The sequence below is a fragment of the Schistocerca americana genome, chromosome 2 (assembly GCF_021461395.2).
Source record: "Schistocerca americana isolate TAMUIC-IGC-003095 chromosome 2, iqSchAmer2.1, whole genome shotgun sequence".
Taxonomy (NCBI): Eukaryota; Metazoa; Arthropoda; class Insecta; order Orthoptera; family Acrididae; genus Schistocerca; species Schistocerca americana.
The window spans coordinates 993,079,483-993,102,335 of record NC_060120.1 but is presented as its reverse complement, the minus strand read 5'-3'; the positions used below and the strand labels follow the sequence as shown (position 1 = coordinate 993,102,335).

The following is a 22,853-nucleotide window of genomic DNA, read 5'->3' as shown; positions in this document are numbered from 1 at the left end:
GGAGAACTTGTTTGCGCAGCAATCGCCGACATAGTGTAACTGAGGCGGAATAAGGAGAACCAGCCCGCATTTGCCGAGGCAGATGCAAAACAGCCTAAAAACTACCCACAGACTGGCCGGTTCACCGGACCTCGACACAAATCCGCCGGGCGAATTCGTGCCGGGGACCAGGCGCTCCTTCCCGATCGGAAAGCCGTGCGTTAGACCGCACGGCCAACCGGGCGGGCTGTGTAACCTTACTTTACTAGAAACACACTCAGTAAGATGTTGGTAGTGACCTCCATGTTTGGCGAAGATTCTGTGCGAGCATACGTATGCTGTACAGATGACACTATAGGCTTACTCTGGCGGAAACGTCGCACAGGGAGCTGTTGTTTGGATAAAGCACTTAATTATGCAGGATACCGAGCTGGGATAGATCTAGTCGTTGTTACATACGAACCTCTTATTTTTGTGCCTCTTGTCGCTTGCAGAAGGAACTGTCTATTGTTGTAAAAATACAGGTGGTTAGTACTTGCTATGTGGGGTTCGGAGCAGTCACTTTAAAATAATAAAGAATCTCATTTAATTGGGTTTTACCAGAGGCAGCAAGCTGTATTGTCCCACTGATATTCACCACTGTACATATTATCTCCTCATTATGACAATAATGTTTCTAACCCAACTCGTTCATTTTTAGGACAAATACAAGAAAGTGGCACATGCAATTAGATCCACCCTCTCACCACTCTGAGATGGGGCAGTGGTGAGGCAGTTAATTCAGAAAAGGTGGCTGTGTGAATTGGTTGCAAGAAGTTGGCAGGTGAGGCGGATGGTACTCTTGGATGTGCACACTTCAGGCGCACGCATGCCTAAAGCTCTACCCACTGTTCCTCAAGCAGAATCAGCAAGCTGATATACATTGCTACTTTTGCTAAATCCTGGAGCCAACTGACTTTGATGCAATGTCGTACTGAGGTGATACTACACCCCTGGCTTTGATATTAGCGTTTAATGTCCCGTCGGTAACGAGGAAATTTGAGACAGAGTATATGATCCGACTTGGGGTCCTTTTCAAAGGCATCACCTCAGAACACTTTTTAAGTGATTTAGGGAAACGTATCACATGCCATCAGCATGAACTGTTTGAGACAGAGTATATGATCCGACTTGGGGTCCTTTTCAAAGGCATCACCTCAGAACACTTTTTAAGTGATTTAGGGAAACGTATCACATGCCATCAGCATGAACTGTTCAGGCCGATAAATTGTGTTACTCTTCCGGATGTTGCAACATCCCCACTCCAAATTAATGAAGGAAGGCAGGTGACGCGGGTGGTACTCTTGGTTGTACACACTTCAGACACGCATACCTAAAGCTCTACTACTCACTTTGCTTCTAGTGATAGACGTGTCCCTCTCACAGAAGATCTCACACAGTCGGTAGGTCCGCTAATCACATATGTCATGAATGTAATGAGGGTCTAGGATTCTCTGAATCTTCTGAATTATTCCGTATTTTTCAGGGATGCCACAGTATTTTACTGCCATTCGGCAGTGTGTGCCAGAATGTAATGCTTGTGTAAAATGGCAGTTGAACGAAACCACACTGTCACATTGTGTATATATCTGTCACAACGCGAACTCCTGCTTAGAGCGACATAATTGTCCCAAATGATATCACCAACCTGGTTCTAAGCCGTTCTGTAATCTCAGTTCCCGACTTTTTAGGCAACCAGAGGTCAGGAAAGGCAAAGCTTCCTTATAAGGGAATGCTGTGGTCAGGCAATGGGAGACGAGAAACGGTCGTTCACCTAAGTATTCGGCGCGTGATGACGACATAATAGGCGAGGCCGTGGTTTACTTTATGCAATATTGCACCAAATCAAATTTCCAGCAAGACCCAATCAGCCACAAATATTACAGTGTCAGTACAGGGATTTGAGCTGCCATCTTCCTGAACACAAGTCGACTGTGCTCACCACTGCACCATCTCACTCGGTAATAAACAAAGAGAACTATGAACTCTTAGGACGCCTACAGGCTTCAGTCACTGGTCCAGAACTTTACTCGCTGTACACTACTGATATTTACTCTGTGATGCATTCTTGTAACTATCATATGCTGACGACATCCATTTGTATATAAGCCCTTAGAACACTGCTCTTACCATGACCGAAGATCCTCGTTCAGAATCAGAATATGCACAAAAGAAGATCTTAAACTAAAGTCTAATATGTCAGAGTCCACCCTCATATCATGGTGAAAATTGGTCATCGAGCACTTCTGTGAAACAGTTCCCCCTATACCCTTGAATGATATCCAATTACACTATCATAAAAATGTAGTCTACACCCAATTTTTGATGAGCATTTAAAATAAGAAAAACAAACTATCTTAGCGCGAAAGAAATTTCTCTCTTGCCTACATGCACTCCAAAAATTTAGTATTCTCACATAAGATAATTCAAAAACCAGTCCATTCACTGGCTCTCGAAAATCTTTGCTACTGCTATTTAGTTTAACACAGCAAATTCTGTGGGCCCTCCAGATAGCTCGAGCTAGCCCTGAATACTTGTCTAAGGTATGTGTGTAACATTCGGTGTTTGAGTCCGCCGGTACTTCCATTGTTTAGTTGGTATGGATGCAGCGGGACAGGCAATATGATTTTCATGCTTTCTGGTTCCTTCGTAGAATTTCGTTAGTTACCAGTGTCAATACCGCCCCCTCCTTTTTTTATCACATACCTATCACCATTCCATAACTGCAATGCAAGGTCTGACAAGTTCAGTATCCTGGCTGTATCTGTGCATACAGTTATATATTTCTCCACCTCTTTCTCCGTTTCAGTAATGCTGTTATACACTTCTGTTTGTATTTAAGTGCTCATACTCAACAGAAATGTAATGACAAAATTAATAAGATGTTTCTGGAACACCATATGTTTATCTTATAACTATTACTCGTATTATTGTAACTGTTACTATAATATTATGCACCGATTGCATACTTTGTATATTTTAATGTTAGATCACTATGAACGTTTGGTTAAATGTAGGAGAGAGCATAAAATCCCTAAATTCCCGACGTGAAATAAATGAATTATTAAGTACACAAAGCAGGTGCCTGCATCTCACTACAAAATGGAAGAACTGTCTTGCAACTATGGTTTCTGGAATGCAGAGGCAATATCTATAAGATGGAGTCGTTGAGTTTACCATTATGCAAGAAACAGAAGACAGTGGCAATGAAAAGTTCTAGTTCTGTATTTAATTAAAAACAATATTTATAAAGGATACTTGATGAAGATGTTGGGAACAATCTAATATTTTGAAACTTTCTTTACCAATGAAAGGAATGTAAAATGATCAATATAAAAAATGACAGTTAATTCAGTTTCAATTTTTCCATATATTTATCTCTTCAAATTAATATGTTACAGTGCTCTTTACATATATAGCAGTGTCTCGTTTAAGGTAAGTAAATTATATTACATACACAGATAAGATGTTTAAGTCACAGAACATTCTAAATAAGAACTTAACAAGCCAAAAGAATAATCAAATAATTTCAACTCTTAAAAATAATTATTCCAAGAACTGTGACTTAAAATTAACGTATGTGTAATACTTTCATAAATGCTCTCTACACCGTCCTGAAAATCCTCTATCACAGAACCTGACTAGCAGAATAAATATTTCAGAAAGTCTCTGACCATACGCACACAGTACCATACTATTTACAAAACCTGGCCGTCTTTATAATCAGTCACAAATTCTTTTTCAAATACGTAACATGTCCCGCAATTTCAGTCAAATTTACAAGTCTGTAGAAAAGCTTATATGTTACAAAAGTAATAGAAAATTTGTTTTTTTGGTACAGAGTACGTAAGGTACATCTGGAAGGGTACCTACTGATAAAACATTTTTCCTTACGAATCGATCAAGTAAGCTCAAAACATACAGACTTTTACTTACAGTCCGTAATTCAGTGCTTTGAGAACGTCTCAAACGCAAGTTACGTCGCAAGCAGGGAAGTCAAGGAAACACTCTGTTATCTCCACGCCTTTGTTATTAGTAATAATCTGATGTCTGGCGACTGTGTAACATTGTGTTTCCTTTCACATGGTCTTGTTTCTCTGTCTAAGTTGCAAAGATCGGAAGTGAAGACCTTTGTGATAGCTGAGTGCCTAAGATTCAAACGTGTTATAGTTACATATATTTCCTTTGTACTACTGAAAGGTAAATATGTTGCTTTAAAATTTTTGTAGGAATTGAGCCCATTTTCACTCTGTACAGTATGGCAAATTTTGATGTCATCCACTTTTTTACACTTGTAATGCTTGAGCTTTTATTTATAGAATGTGATCATATTACAGACAGCGGTAGAAACAGTCAACTGATACAGCCTCTGGCTGTGTCCCCTGTAGTAAGCTTCAGTAGTCCTCCTACTTCACGTTGGGCCCACCTTCAAGAGCAGATCTGTCAATGAGCTGATATTCATTTCCAGAACGTGGCTTCAGTGTCGTCACAGCCAGCCGCCCGAACCTGTAAGTATATCAGGCATTAGGTAACTGCCACGAATACATTAAATGCATATGCAAGAAGTCAGTCTTACAGTAACATCACACTGTTATATTCTACAAATTCTTTTGGTTTCTGGACCGAATCGTAATATAAAATGATGAACCAACGATTCAGCCATAGTTGCAAGTGGCTTTTCAACAGGATATGTAATGGTACTTATATATTGCATTATATTCTAACTTCACTCATATCATTGTACTTTCATACAGGTGCATGATAGGATGTCGTTGTTTTCTACAGCAAGAATGTGTGATAATGTGATAAGTTATTTCAAAACTACGAATATGCAAAGAAAAGCACACTATTCATGCTTTTAGAACCAATTGTGCCTTTCTCAGGAACGAGGATATTCGTCCCTCCTTGGACTGAGCAAAGAAACTCGTCATCTGTCGCCTCCTTCCTCCTTAATCAGACGAGCAACATTTGAACGTAGATGGATGTCTACACACGATACCCACAACAGCTCCATGCCACTGCACCTTTTGTTTTCACTTTGCTACTTCTCTCCATATTGTTGGGAAGTATGTCTGTTTTACCTAAGCTGCAGTCTTATCCATATTCACCTCACAACCGACACAGTTGTGGCATTGTGAGCGGTCTTTTTTGTTTTTTTTTCTTTTACACCACTGTGAAGTGGTGCACTTCATACTCGCCAGTGCCGCAGGTGTCAATGCATGGACAATAGAGGCAGTATTGTGTCAGAACACAGGTCCAAGTTCCAAAACCCTTGTGTAGGGTCAGCTACGCCACCGCATCTGATGAACTATTGAGACAAAGCACATAATGTGAATGATGCGCTGTAGACATAGACAAGTAAATTGTGAATTTGTGAAAAGCTCATCACACTATACAGTAGCTTAGTGTAATGTTTATTTTGAAAGTACAAGGCGACCCAAAAGTTTGTACAAATTTGAAAACTCAGTAATTCACGAGATAAAGTAGGTAGAGAGGTATAACCTGACATACGTGCCTGAAATGACATGAGGCTTTATTGGAACCCAAAACATGTTCAAAAATACGCAAACAGTCGATACTGGACAGGAGGACGAGAGTGACGAGTTGTGACAAACGTACATAAAATAAGCTGTAGTGAGCCAGGGGGTTTATCATCCCTAACCTGGCTGATAAACAGTGCTGAAGGGTTCAATTTTTATGTATGATTCTGCTCCATCCCAAGTGTGGAAGATCTCTTCCACACATTTTATTGTGACGGTCACGTGCTGAACCGCCTCGTTCGTAATGCTTTGCCACCCCAGGCCTCTTAATCCATGTGATTATTGGTTGTGAAGTTACTTCGTTGCAAGTCTACCGCGATCGTCCGATCTCATTAGGGATGCTAAAACGCAGCATCCGACGCCAATTTCTCACCATACCTACTGACATGCTGTACAGTGCTGTACAAAATATTGTCCTTTGACTACAGATACTATTGAGCAATGATGGCCGACGTGCTGAACATTTGTTATAAAGAACATCGTCTTTACTAAAAATCAACACTTTGGTATCATATGAAGCACCGTCTGTTGGTTTTTTGTTTTATTAAAACCCCATGTGATTTCAAGCACTTGTGTCGATTTTTACCTAGATTATTCTGTGAGGTATTAAATTTCAAATATTAACTGGCATTTGGGTCACTGTGTGTGTAAGAACTGTAATGATGCAAATACATTTAGGTGCAAATAAGGCATATCTGCACTTCGACTAATACGCAGCTATATCACAGACAAGTCGGTTCAAAAACATAGGAAAAGTACGGTAACATAACATGAATTTCTCGTACTTTTTAATAGCTTTAAAATTACTGCAGTACCGCTGTAATCGCACATACATTAGTATGCTCCCACCCTACACAGTTCTCTTTTCACTGCTTTTCCCTAAAAAAAAAATACTTGTTTCATCTATTATTCTCACGTCTGTTCTTATTTATCATCGTATCCTCGTCTCCATTGCGACAACAAAGAAACACTGGTAGAAATCAATCGACAAAACAGATTTTTTATTCATTGTACACTACTCCAACGAACTTGTAAAGACGAAAATACGATGTCATGAAATAATCTGTCTCTTGTTCATCTATACGTTGACAAAGTTTAGATGTTATTACATAACAACAGTAGTATCGAGAGCCACATCCTTCCGAACGAGAAAATTTTCGTAATTAATATTCCACGTCAGTGAAACAGATCGTGTTGGTGAAAGGTACACTGACATGAAACTGAACTCAACTAAAGACGAATGGAAGGCAAAGTCATCAGCGATGACGACGTCGAATCTCTGTGGACAGCCAGTTCCCGCCGCCTTGCATTTCAACTTTAGGACATTTACCGGATATTTTTGCGAAAAGTGTCAATGCCGACACTAATAAGCTTTATATCACTGTACTCGTAATTTCAAACTTTTGAATGACAGTAAAAAAGCATTCCAAAAAAAGGACATGATTTCTTCAATACCTAGGTTGATTCAAGATTCAAACGGATTAGATAAGCGACAAAGTTGCAAATATATTCCCTTCCAAGCAGTATACCGCGCACATCCATTTTACGTCCATATTATCTATTGCTTACTGAAGATCATCCATCCGGACAAATAGTGTTTCTACAAAACTGACTGACTTTGTTGTTCTAGTTCCTCTTCCGAATTATGGTCATACTACGGTTCCTTCACCATATTATCGCACCTACTCCTTCAATTTCATTGCTCCAGTGCTTGCCATCTACTGCCCATTGCGCTCTTGATGGGTTGAAAAATCCTTTCATTTCATCCTACAGTTAATCCGCCAAATATAAAAACTTTGGATCTGTGCACTGAGCTGTTTAACTACGAATCACCCGCCCGGAAAGCTTAGCGCGTCAAAGCGCCCTCCTTACGGACATGAGGATGCGCGCCGGCCCTTGAGAGAATCCGACCGGCTGGTTAACGACAGGGGTCGGTATGCCAGCCAGCCTAGATGTCGTTCTTAGGTCGTTTTCCACATCCAACGAGATAAGTGTCGGGCAGGTTCGCAAGGCCCGCCTCCGTTACACGATTCGCAGGCACTTTCAAACACTTGCTTATGCGCTCTCCAGCTTTCATGTACTTAATTTTATTTATCTGACAACCCTACTCTTAGGGCAATATCTGATTTTGACTAATGGAGCTACGGAGACGTTTGTAAAAATGGCAACGACGTATTACTCCATGTTAATATAATAGTGCCGACTTCTGAAGAAGATAGGTTTAAACTTATCGAAACCTAGGTAAAGATTACTTTATCCTTTGCAACGGGTCGGCTGTTTTTAAATCTAATTACGTGGAACCGTTGCTGTTACGCAGCTATGTTTAAAATAATGACTTTCAAACACGTTATTGCATTTAACCACATAATGCCCACGAGATACAGACAGCAGAGGTACACGGATTACTCCCTGGGATGAGATGGCAGTAGCTTTAGAATGCGTTTGGGAGCGGTGACCCCATCGTAATAATAGCACATATAGAGGTATGGTTGGTTCTCCGCGCTTTTATTTTTTGAATCATCAGTCTTCTGACTGGTTTGATGCGGCCCGCCTCATCCTCCTCTCCTTCACCAACCTTTTTATCTCAGGCTATTACTTGTACCCTACGTCCTCAATTACTTGTTGGATGTATTCTCATCTCTGTCTTCCTCTACAGTTGTTGCTCTCTACAGCTTCCTCTAGTACCACGGAGTTATTCCCTAATGTTTTAACACATGCTTTCTGATCCTGTCCCTTCTTCTTGTTAGTGTTTTCCGTATGTTTCTCTCTTCGCCGATTCAGGAGATTACCTATTCATTCGTTACCTAATTAGTCCACCTAGTTTCCAACGCTCTTCTGTATCACCACGTCTAAAACGCTTCTCTCTTGTTCTGGTTTGTCCATTGTCCATGATTCACTACCACACAGTGCTGTTCTGCAGCCATATGTTTTCAAAAATTTCTTTCTCGAATTGAGGTGTCTCTTTGATTCTCTGCGTAATATAGAAATTAATATTCCCACTTCCGACCCAACATTAGCTGGATGAATGGCAGCGGAATGACTGGATGGATTTACCTACGGATCATGCTACATGAGATCTAATGCCATACCTGCACCTTACTTCTATCCGTGAATGAAGAAGAGACAACGTGAAGAAATAAAATAAGGATTTCCAATTTCCGGCCGAGAGAGTTCGTCCGAATGGTGCAAAGTTCCGATGAGTGTCGTTCAGATCACATTTTGTTCGTCGAAATGGCGCAAATTTTCGTGATCAAAACCGTCTTGACCGTTAAACAAATTTATTTATTTATTACGCAGCTGCTGTCATCAAAACGGAAATGTTGTGTGGCTGTGGCCTCCAGTCGGGTAGACCGTTCGCCTGGTGCAAGTCTTTCGCGTTGACGCCACTTCAGCAACTTGCATGTCGATGGGGATGAAATGATGATGATAAGGGCAACACAACATCCAGTCCCTGCGCGGAGAAAATCTCCGACCCAGCCGGGAATGGAACCCAGGCCGTTAGGTATAACATTTCGTCGCGCTAACCACTCAGCTACCAGGGGCGGACAGTTGCTGTCATTGGCACCGTCAGATATTAAAGGCAACTTTGAACTTGCGAAACAAATTTCAGTGTCAATCGTAAAACGTGTGCCTAATTGAGGCATCAACTAGCCAAGTTAACGCCTAGATTAGGAATAGCATTTAATATTGACACTGAACGTCTTTTCGCACTTAATAAGCTTCTTTTGATATCTGATTATGACTGTAGCGGAAGCGGCGAAATAAATAAAAAAATTTATTTAGTGATCAAGACGGTTTTATCCACATAACATTCATACTGATTGTAGACCCATATAGGAACTATATTTCCTTTATTAACAAGGCGCAACGTTTTGGCACCATCCCATCATCTTCCGGCAATGATGACGGAAGTGACACGCATTCAAATGTCGCACCATCTCGACCAACTCACACGGATGGCGACCTTAGAGTTTCATGTTTATTCAGCTCACCGAGAAAGAAAACGAGATCATAACATGAGGAAACATCGCTACATCGCACTCACCTCATCGAATCAGGAACATCGGAAGACCCGTGCGAGGACAAGGAGAGCGTCTCGATGTAGTCGGACATGTCTGAGGTGCCGCTGCTGGTCGAGCGGGAGTCTGGGTACGGCACCACGATGGCGCTGTCTCCGCCGGGGCTCTGGAAACCTGCAACACAGCCGTTTGTCAGCGTCGTTTATCAAGGTTGTAAAAAGTGTTCCGCAAAGAACACAGTTCTTCAAATACCCGTCACTTCTGTCCTAGTAAGTTGGCAGCACTGGACATTACACGATTTTTATCTGTTTCCTTCGTAACCACAAAGTAATGAAGCCTTCACGACAGAACAGCATAATGCATTGTGAAAACTTATTTCAAATGTAAGGAATGTTGTCGAGGCGTGGCTGTCACACTCCGTTCGATGTTTGGTCAACGTAAAGCATGGAATAAATGATCTGTAATGAGACTGACAGCTAAGCTTCCAGTCACTATGAAGATGCCAATACATTTTGGAGTCCATTCGCCCCCCTTTTCATGGGAGAGTTCAGTTATTTTTTTCCTTTCAAAAATTTCTGGGTGCTCCGAAAGATTTTTGGGGGAACCTCAAATGTCCCGCTTTTTTTGTGCCTCCTCTTCGCTTAAGTATTTTACGCTACCGAATGTTCGATTTGCATTGTACTGCGCACTGTGCAAGTATATACGATAGGAACTGCACTTGAATAAGTTGCTCTATAATCTTTATATACCTGCGTTCATGTTTTGCACTGTTGGTAGTACCGATTCATGTACACTGTTTCATGATGTACAGACCAAGTGTAATTTTAACAGCAATACTAAAAGTGAATTTACCTTTCCTCTGGCAATTGAGAAACTGTAGTAGGCGCGTTGTGCAAATAGAACTTTGCTATTGGACATGGTGGAAGTTCTGACTTCGTTAATTGCATTAAGACGAAGGGACAGCACATGTGTGTTCACAGGAAGATGCACCTCTTGATAAAATACACAGAAGTGAAAATTACGGCGAGAGTGCAGCAGAGTAATCGTAATAAGTCATTTGAGATCATGTGAGTGCATGATGCAAAGGTAAACTTCTCTGTCCATTGAATTTTGTCGATATAATTTGTCTTCCCTTTTCCTCTGAATTATCCCAGGTTTCTTTCTAAAATTTTCAAAATACCCCATTATTTTAAAAAAATGAAACTGACACCGTACAGTACATCCATAAAGAGTGAGTATGTGGTATAGCCTTTGGGCAGAGGGTATAACTAAACCGTAATTCTTCGAAGATGGCACCGGAAACATATTGCCAATGGTCGACGAACGCTGTCGCAATATATCAAGAAGTTTTTGTGGTCTGAGCTGGTTAGTGCGGATACTGTAGAGGTTTCGCTTGCAACAGGATGCCGCAACCTTTCACATATCGACTACAACAATGGACTTGTTATCGAAGAGGTTCCTTGTAGCAATCGTGACGTGAATTGACCACCCAGATGTTGCGATCTTGTTATTTCTTCCTTTGGGGAGGTATTTGAAATTTCGTGTGCACGCTAGAAAACCACGCTCACTTCCAGAGGTAAAGGACATCCATTTAAGATTAGGGTCCTTTTAGATTCCGTTTAGGATCATCTTTGTTCGCGTAAGACGGGTGTCTACCGTATTCCTTGCAGTTGTGTCCTATCATATATTGGTCAGACTATCAGGACCTTGTAGAACCGATGTACTGAACATAAGCGTCACAAACGCTTAAAACAGCCGAGCAAATCTGCTATTGCAGGGCGTTGTCTTGGCACCGCCAATCGAATGGTATATAGCAACACGGAGAGTCTGACAAGTACTTCCAGCTATTGGTACAGTGTTATTATGGAAGCAGTTGAGATTAAATGAGCAACTGACGTTGCAAATAGAGACGGAGGAACTCTGCTCATGCCCCTGTCAAGAAACAGAGGGGCAGAGTTAACACTACCTCATTCGTTGTTTTTCACAATCGATGACTTCTGGAGTCAGTCATCCTTAGTTTTGAGATGGAGCTAGTTTACAATGTGTGTGTGTGTGTGTGTGTGTGTGTGTGTGTTACCTTTCCGGAACGGCTCTACAAACCGAGGTTTTAAATTCAGTCGCAGAGCGCTTACTTGCTGCAGTGTTGACTTGAAAATGACATGGTGCTCACTGGTCGAAACATCGGCAATTGTCGACAACGTCACCATGTAGCATTCACGTAAGTTATTTGAACGTAGTATACGTCGGGGAGTACTGAGAACTCACGTGTTCAGCATTGCTTTCACGAGAAAATAAAATAAAGCAATAAGCTTGCAGTATTCAGCAATAAATTATAAATCATGCCTCAAACCTAATAAACGTTGAAACTGATATTTTAAGAAGTAACAGACTTAATAAAATACATGATTTAAAGCCTAAACTGCAGAAAAGTATGAAATGAGAACCGAATGATACGAAAGGAAGATAAAATTCTGGTATCGAGTTTTGAGTGGACGAAATTCTGCACAGCTACATCCCAGTACATATAAAGAAAGGGAAATGTACCGAAATGTACCGAAAAACTTTGAGACGTCCAGGAATTTTCATTGAGTGACTTTGAGACAACGATCTTCTGATGTGCTACCAAACAGTTTGATAATGTGTTAGGTATGCAATGCGTAAGATAAATATACATAAAGTGCAAAGCATTTGAATTCAAAATTGTGCAAACAGCAGTGGACCATTTTCAAGTAGGGAAGCAATAGTCAATTTATCTGGTGGTACCAGCTGTTGAATCTGGAATGTCCCTGTAAGTTCCTGCTTACCTTCTTGTACCGACTTTTTACGATTACCTTAAAAACAATACGTAGTCACCTTCAAGTTTCCAGAATGGATTTTTTTCTGTGGGGCTACATGTAATCGTGGGCGTATGAAATCCTGGTACATACTAAAAGGAAACTGATTTGTAGGCTTCTGCCGTCCGTCGCGTTGAGCAACAGAGAACAGGAAATTTCATAAAGTGGGACACAGTTGTATGTCCCGTTGTAATAGATGCCTTGAGACTGGCTGTCGTAACTCTGAAAAACTTCTATAATATTATATTGTTGCTTAACATGTAAATTGTTTACGTCATTAAAAACTCAATTTTAGACCATTAATTCCTTACCTCGCAGTACTCAATTTACAATACTCCACCAGATATACACTTTTGACCCTAAAGGTTTTGGGTACCGTGCATGTCAATCATGTTCTCATTTTCCCATGTAACGCAGGCTCACAGTGGACCAAAGTTTACGAATTAAGCCAATATGCAACGCAACAAAATAAGGCAACACATGAATTCTTCTCTTAAAATACTAGACGCTATCATTTCCATTTTTTGCTTGTTTGTTTGGATCGCTATGGCCACGACTATCGCCAAAATTCTGCAAGGGAACTTCGAAATATAAGTAATACAGGCCAAGTAACTGTTACTGAATGTGGCACCACATGTTCTGCCACTCATTCATTTCCTCGACGTTAGAAATGCGCTCCTCGTTCACTGAATCGATCTAGGACAGCAGTGTAAACTTCCTCGACGTCTACGAATTTTACCCTCCCCCTCCTATGTTATCCCTCCATCGCCTAATTGGTTGGTTGATTTGGAGTAAGGGACCAAACAGCGAGGTCATTGGTCTCGTCAAATGAGGGAAGGATAGGGAAGGAAATCGTCCGTGCCCTTTCAAAGGAACCATCCCGGCATTTGCCTGAAGCGATTTAGGAAACCACGGAAAACCTAAATCAGGATGGCAGGACGCGGGTTTGAACCGTCGTCCTCTCAAAGGCGAGTCCAGCGTGCTAACCACTGCGCCACCTCGCTCTGACCATAGCTTGGCATAGTCGTCTGTAGTCGATGGCTTTCCTACCCTATCAACAACAACCATTTCTGTGCGGCCTTGGTCAAATTGCTGGCACCATTTCGTTACAACTAGAGGTGATACCGAATTTGGTCCAAACAACGTCATAATTTCACGATAGCTCTGTGTGCAATTTAGACGTCTTGGCCGCAAGAATCTTAGGTTCTCCCGTACTTCAGCTCAGGAGAATATTTTCAGTTGCTCTCTTCTGATAATACGCCACTCTAGTTGTGCAACGGTCACAGCGTGAGACGACATGTGTAGCTTACGGGGGTCGGTCAAAAATATGGTAACGCCAAAAACGCAACACATTACCATTCATAATATGGAGTAGGAAAACCGTTAGCTTCTAAACAGCTTCCAGCGTCTCAGAATGGTTAGATACATGTTCTGTATGGTTTACAAGGGTCTTACACCACATATGCTTGACATTGTCAAGTTAGTTAATACAGAAACCTAATTACAGCTTCAGATAAAAACGGTTCAAATTGCTCTGAGCACTACGGGACTTAACTTCTGAGGTCATCAGTCCCCTAGAACTTAGGACTACTTAAACCTAACTAACCTAAGGACATCACACACATCCATGCCCGAGGCAGGTTTCGAACCTGCGACCGTAGCGGTCTCGCGGTTCCAGACTGTAGCGCCTAGAACCGCTCGGCCACTCCGGCCGGCTACAGCTTCAGACAGCCAAGATCACTATTGTGCCGTATTTATTGTGATGACCGGTTTCAGCAAACTACGTTGCCATCATCAGATGTTCTGCAGTACATCTCACTGACTCTTGACCAAATCCATCTTACATCGTATCACATCATACAACGATCTTTCATGAACAGTAGTACATCAGCAAATCAAGCATAAAATAACTATTACGTAGAACAACGAATATATTGTACTGATTATACAAGCTCATTTTCGTACTTAGTAGAATCGAGACTCCTCGTGCTCACAAAAACAGTCCTGGACGATACTGGCTGCGTGAATAGCCCCCCCCCCCCCCCCACCCTGACCGCAGCTCGTGGTCGTGCGGTAGCGTTCTCGCTTCCCACGCCCGGGTTCCCCAGTTCGATTCCCGGCGGGGTCAGGGATTTTCTCTGCCTCGTGGTGACTGGGTGTTGTGTGATGTCCTTAGGTTAGTTAGGTTTAAGTAGTTCTAAGTTCTAGGGGACTGATGACCATAGGGCACCTGACATCTTAGAAGACGGCCTTACTATTGGGGAACAATTATTCTACCATAGGATGGACCTGATCAGCCAGAATGGTCAAATAATTCTTGGCAGTAATGCGATCTCGCAGAGGGGGCCTATGTAATATAAAGATATAGCTCCCCAAATCATCACCGAAGCCCTATCATGTTTCACTCTTGGGACGTAGAGTCCTCCAGAAGTTGAAAGCAGGATGCAACAACACTCATCCGACCAAATGATTTTCTGACATTGTTCCATAGCCATAAGGCTTTGACACCACATTTTCTCGTTACGGGCATTTACGTCACTGGCGAGTAGTTTTGGATTTCCTGGCTCACAATCCTATTTCCTGCTTACGGAGCTCATTTCATGTTGTTCTGGTGCCGCCGGGATTTGCAAGTGTGACATTCAGTTGTGCAATGACTTTCAAACTTGTCGGCATCTTGTATTTCGTCACAATGTTCTTCAATGTCCGTTCGTCACGATCACTTAGCAAACACTTTCTTGCGCGTTTTGTCACAGCGGACGATGTTTCTCCGCTTTCCCTGTACGCGGTGTAATCTTCGATACGCTGCCCCTTGAATCTACAACAACGTCGGCTCCCTTGGTTGCTGAAGTATCCTCCACACCAGCACCATCAATTTTTCCACGTTCAAATTTACTGAGATCTGACATAATGCACTCACAACTATACAGAACACTGTTCTGACAACGATTGACCCTTCATCATGTTGAGTACATTTTGCACAGAGGCTGTTTGTGGTCAAATACAACAGTGAAACTCGCAAGCTTAGCATCTCCATTTATCTTCAAGTTTGCATTTCTCGCGGCATTTCCATATTTTTGTCTAACATCTACACTTTCTGAAGTGTCCTCGTATCATCCTACGAAAATGGTGCTCAAGAGCAAGATCCGTGAGTGTGTCAAGTAATGTAGAACTTCAGGTGGTCGTGGAAGAAGTTCTTGGGTGTTATATTTGATGGTTGTCTACCCATGCAACATAATGACCTAGGCAAATCAAACACTGGCAAAACTGTCCATGGAAATGGTCGATAATTCCCAATCATGTGGTCGAACATGACACATATTCGGAGTAAAGTTACACAAGTGTATCTGGAGTAATAAATCGAAGACAGTGCAGGTAACTAGCTACCTCATACGATGGTACGAAGGAAATTTCCTCATATATACGTAGATCTTTGGCCGGGATAAATAAACTCCCAACCACGTGACGCCAGTGCAGTAGCATACACTAGAGAAACACCTTTTACCGGCTAACAAACATGTCAAGGCACTTTCTGCTGAAGGAAATGTATTTCAATTGCTACAGAACGTGGACAGGTTAAATGTGAACATGGATCTTTGAATCTCTTCGTTCCCACAATAGTTTAAAGTTAACTTACACAGTCATTTGGGTGGACTCACCTCTGCGTTTTGGGCAGACTGGCACCTCAGCTTCAGCAGAGGAACATTTGGCCTGCTGCTGCTGTGAGTCGTCTGACACCTCAGTGAACTGGAAGGTGATGTCTCTGAGCGGATCCACAGACTTGGAGCGGCGAGGCAGAGAAGAATGCAGGCAAGGTGAACCTCTGCCCCCACCGCTGACTCCGGACGACACGGGTGAGTGGTGGTGATGGTGCTGGTGGCTCCCACTGCTGCGCATGGCCATATGGTGTCGTCTCGCGGACATAGAGGTGGTCAACGGCAGCTCAAACTCGGCGAAATCACCTCCTCGGTGCCTCAGTGACGCGATGGAAACGCCAGAATCGTTGGAACTGGAGGAATCGCGGTTGTTGCCGCTCACCGCGGAAGCTGCTCTGTGGCTAGGAACGCTCGAGGACCGCCGCATGCACGCGATCCGTGCTTCAGTTGCATGTAACGTCGAGGTGACAGAGCTCGGTTCTGGAACACGAGGTGACGTCTCCTGCTGAACTTCTACTGCCTTATTGGACACTGGCTCCACGTTATCAGCGACCATCACTTGAGAATGAATGACACTGTCGCAGCTGCCAGCTTGTGGGAGAGACACGGGGCCGTCGAGGGAACTGGGTTCATCTTCAACATCATCAATGAATCTGGAGGCATCGGCTGAACTAGACCTTTTCCTGTTGGCGAACTGCTGCTTTCTAGAGTCCTCCATTTGCGAGGAAGCGTCCAGCTCGTCTAGCGGCGCGTGTCGCTTCAAGATATCGGCCACTTCGAGCAGGCTTTTTGCTTCTTCCAAGTTGGGACTACTTGCAGACTTCTCAGTCTGTCTGCTACCTAGTGGAGAACTTGCCGCCACAAGAGACACACCACTCATTTGATGTTCATTCGTTGCAGCTGTTGCTACTAGATGTTCTTCACTTTTGGCAGTGTCGTGGTCGGTATTTTCTGTGTCTCTATAAAGAGCTTTCACAACTGACTGCATTGAAACGTAGTCAGCATCTAGTTTCTCATTTTCTGCATTACTGTCTTCTGCAGGAGGAACTGCATTTTCAGCTTCATCACTCTGTCCTGGAGATTTACCTTCAGTGTTCTGACACGTATGCCTGCACTTATCACATACGTTGATCCTTTCCTGTGGCATGGACGGGGAAACATCTTGATCCACCAAGTCTGTTACTTGCTGTCCCATACCTGCTCGATTGAGCACGTCTCTGGCGTTCTCGTAGTACTCTAAAGACTCTGAAAAGGCCAGGTTGGCGTAATCCCTGAATTTTGGTTTCATGTTCCTATCGAGAGAGTTAACTTTAGACACTTCGAGGGTGACGCCGGTAGCAATGCCGCTCCTTTCCTCGGGCAGTCCGTAGGAGCTTCCGTCGCGGTGGAACTGATGCGGCAGACTCGGAGCGGAGTCGTTGCGCACAAACTTCTTGACGCTGTCGCTGGGGTTGTAGATGGCTATGTCGCCATTGGGGCTGACGACCGGCATCTTGCCTTCGCCGCTGAGCCTCACTTTGGTGATGGGCATGGTGGTATTCTCGACGCCGTTGCCGCGCTTGCAGTAGGGCAGCGTCATCAGGTTCTCGGCCCAGCCCATCATCCTCTGACAGGGGCAGGAGTGCCTCTCCACTGGACTGTCCGCAGACGCAGACACAGGAGTTCTGGGGTACTTCATCCCGCAGCCGCAGAGCCTCTGCACCGGCCGCGCGGACGCTGGGACGTCGTAATTTCCGTACGGGGACTGACCGTCCATGGTGGGAGTTGTCAGGTGTTCCCTGAGACTCCTTGGCGTGTCGTAGTATCCGTCAGGAACATCGGCTTGTCCAGCTGGTCTCAAGTTGCTCATCTGGTCCTGGAAATTAACGAAGGAGAAACATTTAAATAAACCTTAAAATTACGCAAAAGATTAGATGCCGCACGGAATAATTGGATGAAAGCTATTCTTCTTGATCATGGAAGGATGTCTCTCTATTTGCTCCGTGTAAATGAATCTGGTAAGTGTATGCTAAGTGAAATGTTACTGATGAAGAAAGACAGAGGCTGAAGTGGGAAACATGTAGACAAGTTATACTCGTATGACGTACAATCACAGTTACTGTCAAACTTAATTCCGTATTACTTTTGAATACATTATGGGAGAGAACAGTGATCAATGTGTTACAAATATTTACTATCAAAAACAGTCTTGATCACAATTTATTTATTACGGTGACCGGTTTCGACCACTACTGCGATCATCTTCAGACCAATGAGTAAGAACCTCCTTCTGCTAGAGTAGTAGGCCAGGCCTACTGCTCAGTAGTGATTCTCCAGCAGAAGGAGGTTCTTACTCGTCTGAAGATGACCGCAGTAGTGGTCGAAACCGGTCACCGTAATAAATAAATTGTGATCAAGACAATTTTTGATAGTAAATTAATTCCGTATCTTATATCTCATACCTCTAAGTTACTTACAAGACAGAGATACAGAAGACTGGAAAAGGAAAGTGCAGATCTGTTAGATGATGATCAGTTTTTGATTAGCGAAAGAGTTTTAAACTTATCTCGCGGTTCTAAGCAAGGTTGGCCACCCTTATTTATCGTGACAGTATACAAAGTGATTCCGTGATGATTCTACAATTTTTAGGGAAGATGGAGCAGGATAACTGTATCAATTCAAGGGAAGGGAACCTCGTCTAGAATCGACTGTGTCGAAAGCTATAAGTGAAAATCATTTCGATGCGTGTGACAGTGGAGTACATTTACCATTACTGTTGCTGCTGAGATTATAGGGCAGGAAAGTTACAGACATGATAGCATGGAGAAAAATAAGAAAAAACATCTAGTAAACATAGGTTCTAAAACTCATACCTTAAGAACTATGAGCACTTACTCATCTTCAATACTGAGAACACATCTCTTCTACTGCAAGCTCTTTGGTTTCCTTATTTTGAAGAACGTAGTATGGAACAAAACATGAAAAACATTTCGAGAAAGTAAGGGTTCTAAAATGTACACATTAAGAACTATGGGCACTTGTTTAGTGGAGGAGATTTCTTTCACGGTAGAGAAGATCAACAAGTGCTCATAGCTATCAAAGTACGCATTTCATATATACTAGACATTATTTTCTTGTCTTCATCCATACTAATACCTCTGAAAGTTGCCAATCCCCAAACTCGTACTAACAACAGTACCGTTACATGTATTCCACTTCCAGAGGTGCCAGAACGATTTCTGCTTATAATTTTCGAGTCAGTCGTTTTCGGACCAGGGTCCCTAACCCTTGTCCGTCATCCCTGAAAATTTGTAACATTCTCACGGTACCACCATATGTAAAGGGTGATTCTCTTTAAAGTTTAAAAACTTCCGAAGCGACGTAGACATTGCTGCGATAAGTAGTTTAATACAAGAATCACGGGGTCGCAAATGTCGGGATGTACCCCATAAGCGGATGACAAATATCGAAGAAATGACGTCACCTGATGACGTACCTCGTCGCACGTGCAGGGGTTGGGCTTGCAAATACTAACCTCGCCGGTGGGGGCAGTGCTACCTATCGCTACACAACACAACAAATTTCGAACACCTTTTGTAAATGTGATCTGCTGTAAACGTAGAAACTACAGAATTACTGTCATCACTATAACCAAACAAAAACTGTTCGTATTTTTTGTTCCTTTCTTGATGTCACTTCTTGTTTTGTTTACAGACATTATTTGGGTAGAGAAAACGTAGTTCATCTATTGGTAACAACGAAATTCGGAATCTTATACTCATTTACTTGTGACGCAATACGGTAATTTTTTGTTGTACTGTACTTTGCAGTAAACTAGAGGAGACCGCGAGACTGGTAAATTAAATGATAATCCTTACCTCAATTTAAACACATAACTGTTCAAAACAATGAAAAAATAATTCCTGTAACACGCTAGATTCGAATCGTGAGCCCCACGCGCTAAAGTCGCGCACGTAGTCCCGGGGCCACTGTTTGGTATGATCAGGTGTGACAGATTGACAGGATCAGTCGATGCACGTGCAGTGAGGTACGTCATTTGGCGCCATCACATGTTCAACATTTTTCACCCACTTTGAGGTTTTCCCGATATTTTTGGACCATTTGCCTAATATTAAGCCGTCCGTGGTGGCCGTGCGGTTCTAGGCCCTTCAGTCCGGAACCGCGGGACTGCTACGGTCGCAGGTTCGAATCCTGCCTCGGGCATGGATGTGTGTCATGTTCTTAGGTTAGTTAGGTTTAAGTAGTTCTAAGTTCTAGGGGACTGATGACCTAAGATGTTAAGTCCCATAGTGCTCAGAGCCATTTGAACCATTTGAACCTAATATTAAGTTACTTGTCTCAGTGTCATCTATGTCACTTAGGAGGTTTTTAAACGTTACTAATGATCACTCTGTATGTAGCAGCGCATAGGAGTAACTTCCATCCACCAACAAGCGTTTAGGAAGTAGTCTATGCAGCAACACTTCGTTGGGTTTATATCGCATAGAGCATGGTTCTAAGAGCATATGGACTCTGTTCGCAGTAGGAGATAGGATTCCGCCCGACGCTACGCAAGCTCCGAGACGTATCAACTATAGTGGCATGATTCTGCCATTATTAATTAGACACTGTAGTGCCGTTGGATAATGTTTTCAGACGCACTTTCGTGCTCCCAATTCGTTCCTCACGAAAGTTTCGGTATGTTATTGTTACACCCCTGCGTAACCAGCAAATACGTGGGGTTACGGAAGTAAAATTAAGGTTGAAGGGTGGGATTAAAACTCAGGGTTTGATGATATCGACGATAAGATTCGATGATGTCATTGTTATCCTGAGTGAAAGTGAAGAAGAATTACAGGATATGTTGAATGGAATGAACAGTCTAATGAATACAGAATATGGATTGAGACTAAATCGAAGAGAGATGAAAATAATAAGAAGTAGCAGAAACGAGGACGTTGAGAAAGTTAATATCAGAATTGTGGATCACAAAGTAGAGGACAGGAATTTTGCTACCTTGGCCGAAAAATAACGAATGATTGACGGAGCAAGGACAGAAAAAGCAGCGTAGCATCGACAAAAAGGGTATTCCCGGCTAAGAGACGTGTGCTGGTATCGTACAGCACAATCTCAGAAAGAAGTTTCTGCTAATGTGCATTTGCAGCACAGAACTGAACGGAAGTGAAGTATGGACTGTCGGAAAACAGAAACAGAAAAAAAATCGAAGTTTTGGAGATGCGATGCAACGGGAGAATGTTGAAAATTAGATGTAGTGACATGGTAAGGAATGAGGAAGTCCTTCGCAGAGTCGACGAGGAAAGGAATAGATGGGAAACACAGACAAGCAGAAGGGACAGGATGATACGACATCAGGGATAATTTTATGGTAGTTGAGGGAGATGTAGAAGGTATACCTGCAGAGCAACACAGAGATTGGGATATTTCCAACAAGGCTGCCACAGGAGAACACAGGAGAAGAATTCGTGACGGGTCGCGTGAAACAAGTCAGATGAAAAAAAAAATGCTTACTTCAGCAACAAACAGGAAGTGTGGTGTGAAATTCATAAGTACCTTGACGGCTAGATGCCCGAGTATCGGCTTGGGCACGTCGTAATTGTCGTAGGGCGAGGTGGCGGAGTCGGCAGAGGTTAGGCGGCGGTAGGCGGCGGCGAACCGCGTGCACGCGCATGCGCAGGCCGGGTTCTGGCAGGCGGCCGGACGCCCCACCGGCAGCGCCAGGGGCAACGGCAGCGGCAGGGGTAGAGCCGGCGGTGGAGGCTTCCGCTGTGGCGTCAGCGCCGGCTTGGGGGGCCGGCAGGGCGACGCCGCGGGGGCGGCGCGCGCCGGGCTCTTGGGGGGCAGCACTGGCGGCGGCGTGCCCAGCCGTGGACGGTCGTACCTGCGGGCACACCGCTGGCTCACTCTCTCTCCTCCAGACACTCACGATGAATGTATGTGCGATGTTCAGAAAGTTGTTATTATCACCTCTAAAAAATAAAGTTCCGTAACTAATTTTTGCAATCCTGGTAGACACAGAAATGCCCGCTCCGCAGTAAGTAGCACGACCTTACTAGCCAAAATCATACGGCGCAGCGCTTGTATAATCTTTTTGCATTCAGGGTGGAACATCGCTGCACCAATCCATGCTGTGCTGCTGGCACTGTACTACGAATTATCTCAAGGAAAACGCTATATTGACACATAATCAAAACGGATTCAGAAAATATCGCTTGTGTGAAACAACTAGCTTTCCACTCAGATGACAAAGTCACCAGATACCTCCTAATTCGTGTCGGACCTCCGTCTGCCCACAGCAGTGCAGCAGCTCGACTTAGTATTGACTCAAGAAGCCGTTGGAAGTCAGCTGCAGAAATATTTAGTCATGCTCCCTCTATAGCCATCCTTAATTGCGAAAGTGTTACCGTTGCAAGATTTTGTGCACGAACTTACCTCTAGATTATTTCCCATTGCTCGATGCGATTTATGTCGAGTGATCTGGGAGTCCAAATCGTTCGCTCGTTTTGTTAAGAATGTTCTTCGAACCAGTCATGAACAGTAGTGGCACAGCGATATGGCACATTATCACGCCTAACAATACCATCGTTGTTTGATAATATGACGTCCATGAAAGGCTGAAAATAGTATCCAAATTGCGGAACATAACCATTTCCAATCAATTATCGGCTTAGTTTCACCCTCTTTGGGGTGCGCTGGATCAATCATTTCTTTGTGCGTTGTTCTTTTCTTAGGGCCCAGTATTTCTTTATTCTTTCTGATCTTCTTCTCCTCTCTTCTTCCGAGATGAAGGGT

At 43.2% G+C, this 22,853-nt stretch overlaps 1 protein-coding gene across 1 annotated transcript in view; it reads right to left on the bottom strand.

Moving 5' to 3' along the window:
* Positions 1–3,399: 3,399 nt before the first annotated feature.
* Positions 3,400–22,853, bottom strand: part of LOC124596291 — a 399,002-nt gene continuing 379,548 nt past the window's right edge. Inside the window, exons 10-13 of the mRNA XM_047135384.1 lie at positions 21,615–21,942; positions 16,068–17,919; positions 9,604–9,751; positions 3,400–4,524 (exon numbers count right to left, since the gene is read on the bottom strand). Coding sequence (XP_046991340.1) covers positions 4,425–4,524; positions 9,604–9,751; positions 16,068–17,919; positions 21,615–21,942 — 2,428 coding nt within the window. The 3' untranslated portion in view covers positions 3,400–4,424. The remainder of the gene's footprint in view (positions 4,525–9,603; positions 9,752–16,067; positions 17,920–21,614; positions 21,943–22,853) is intronic.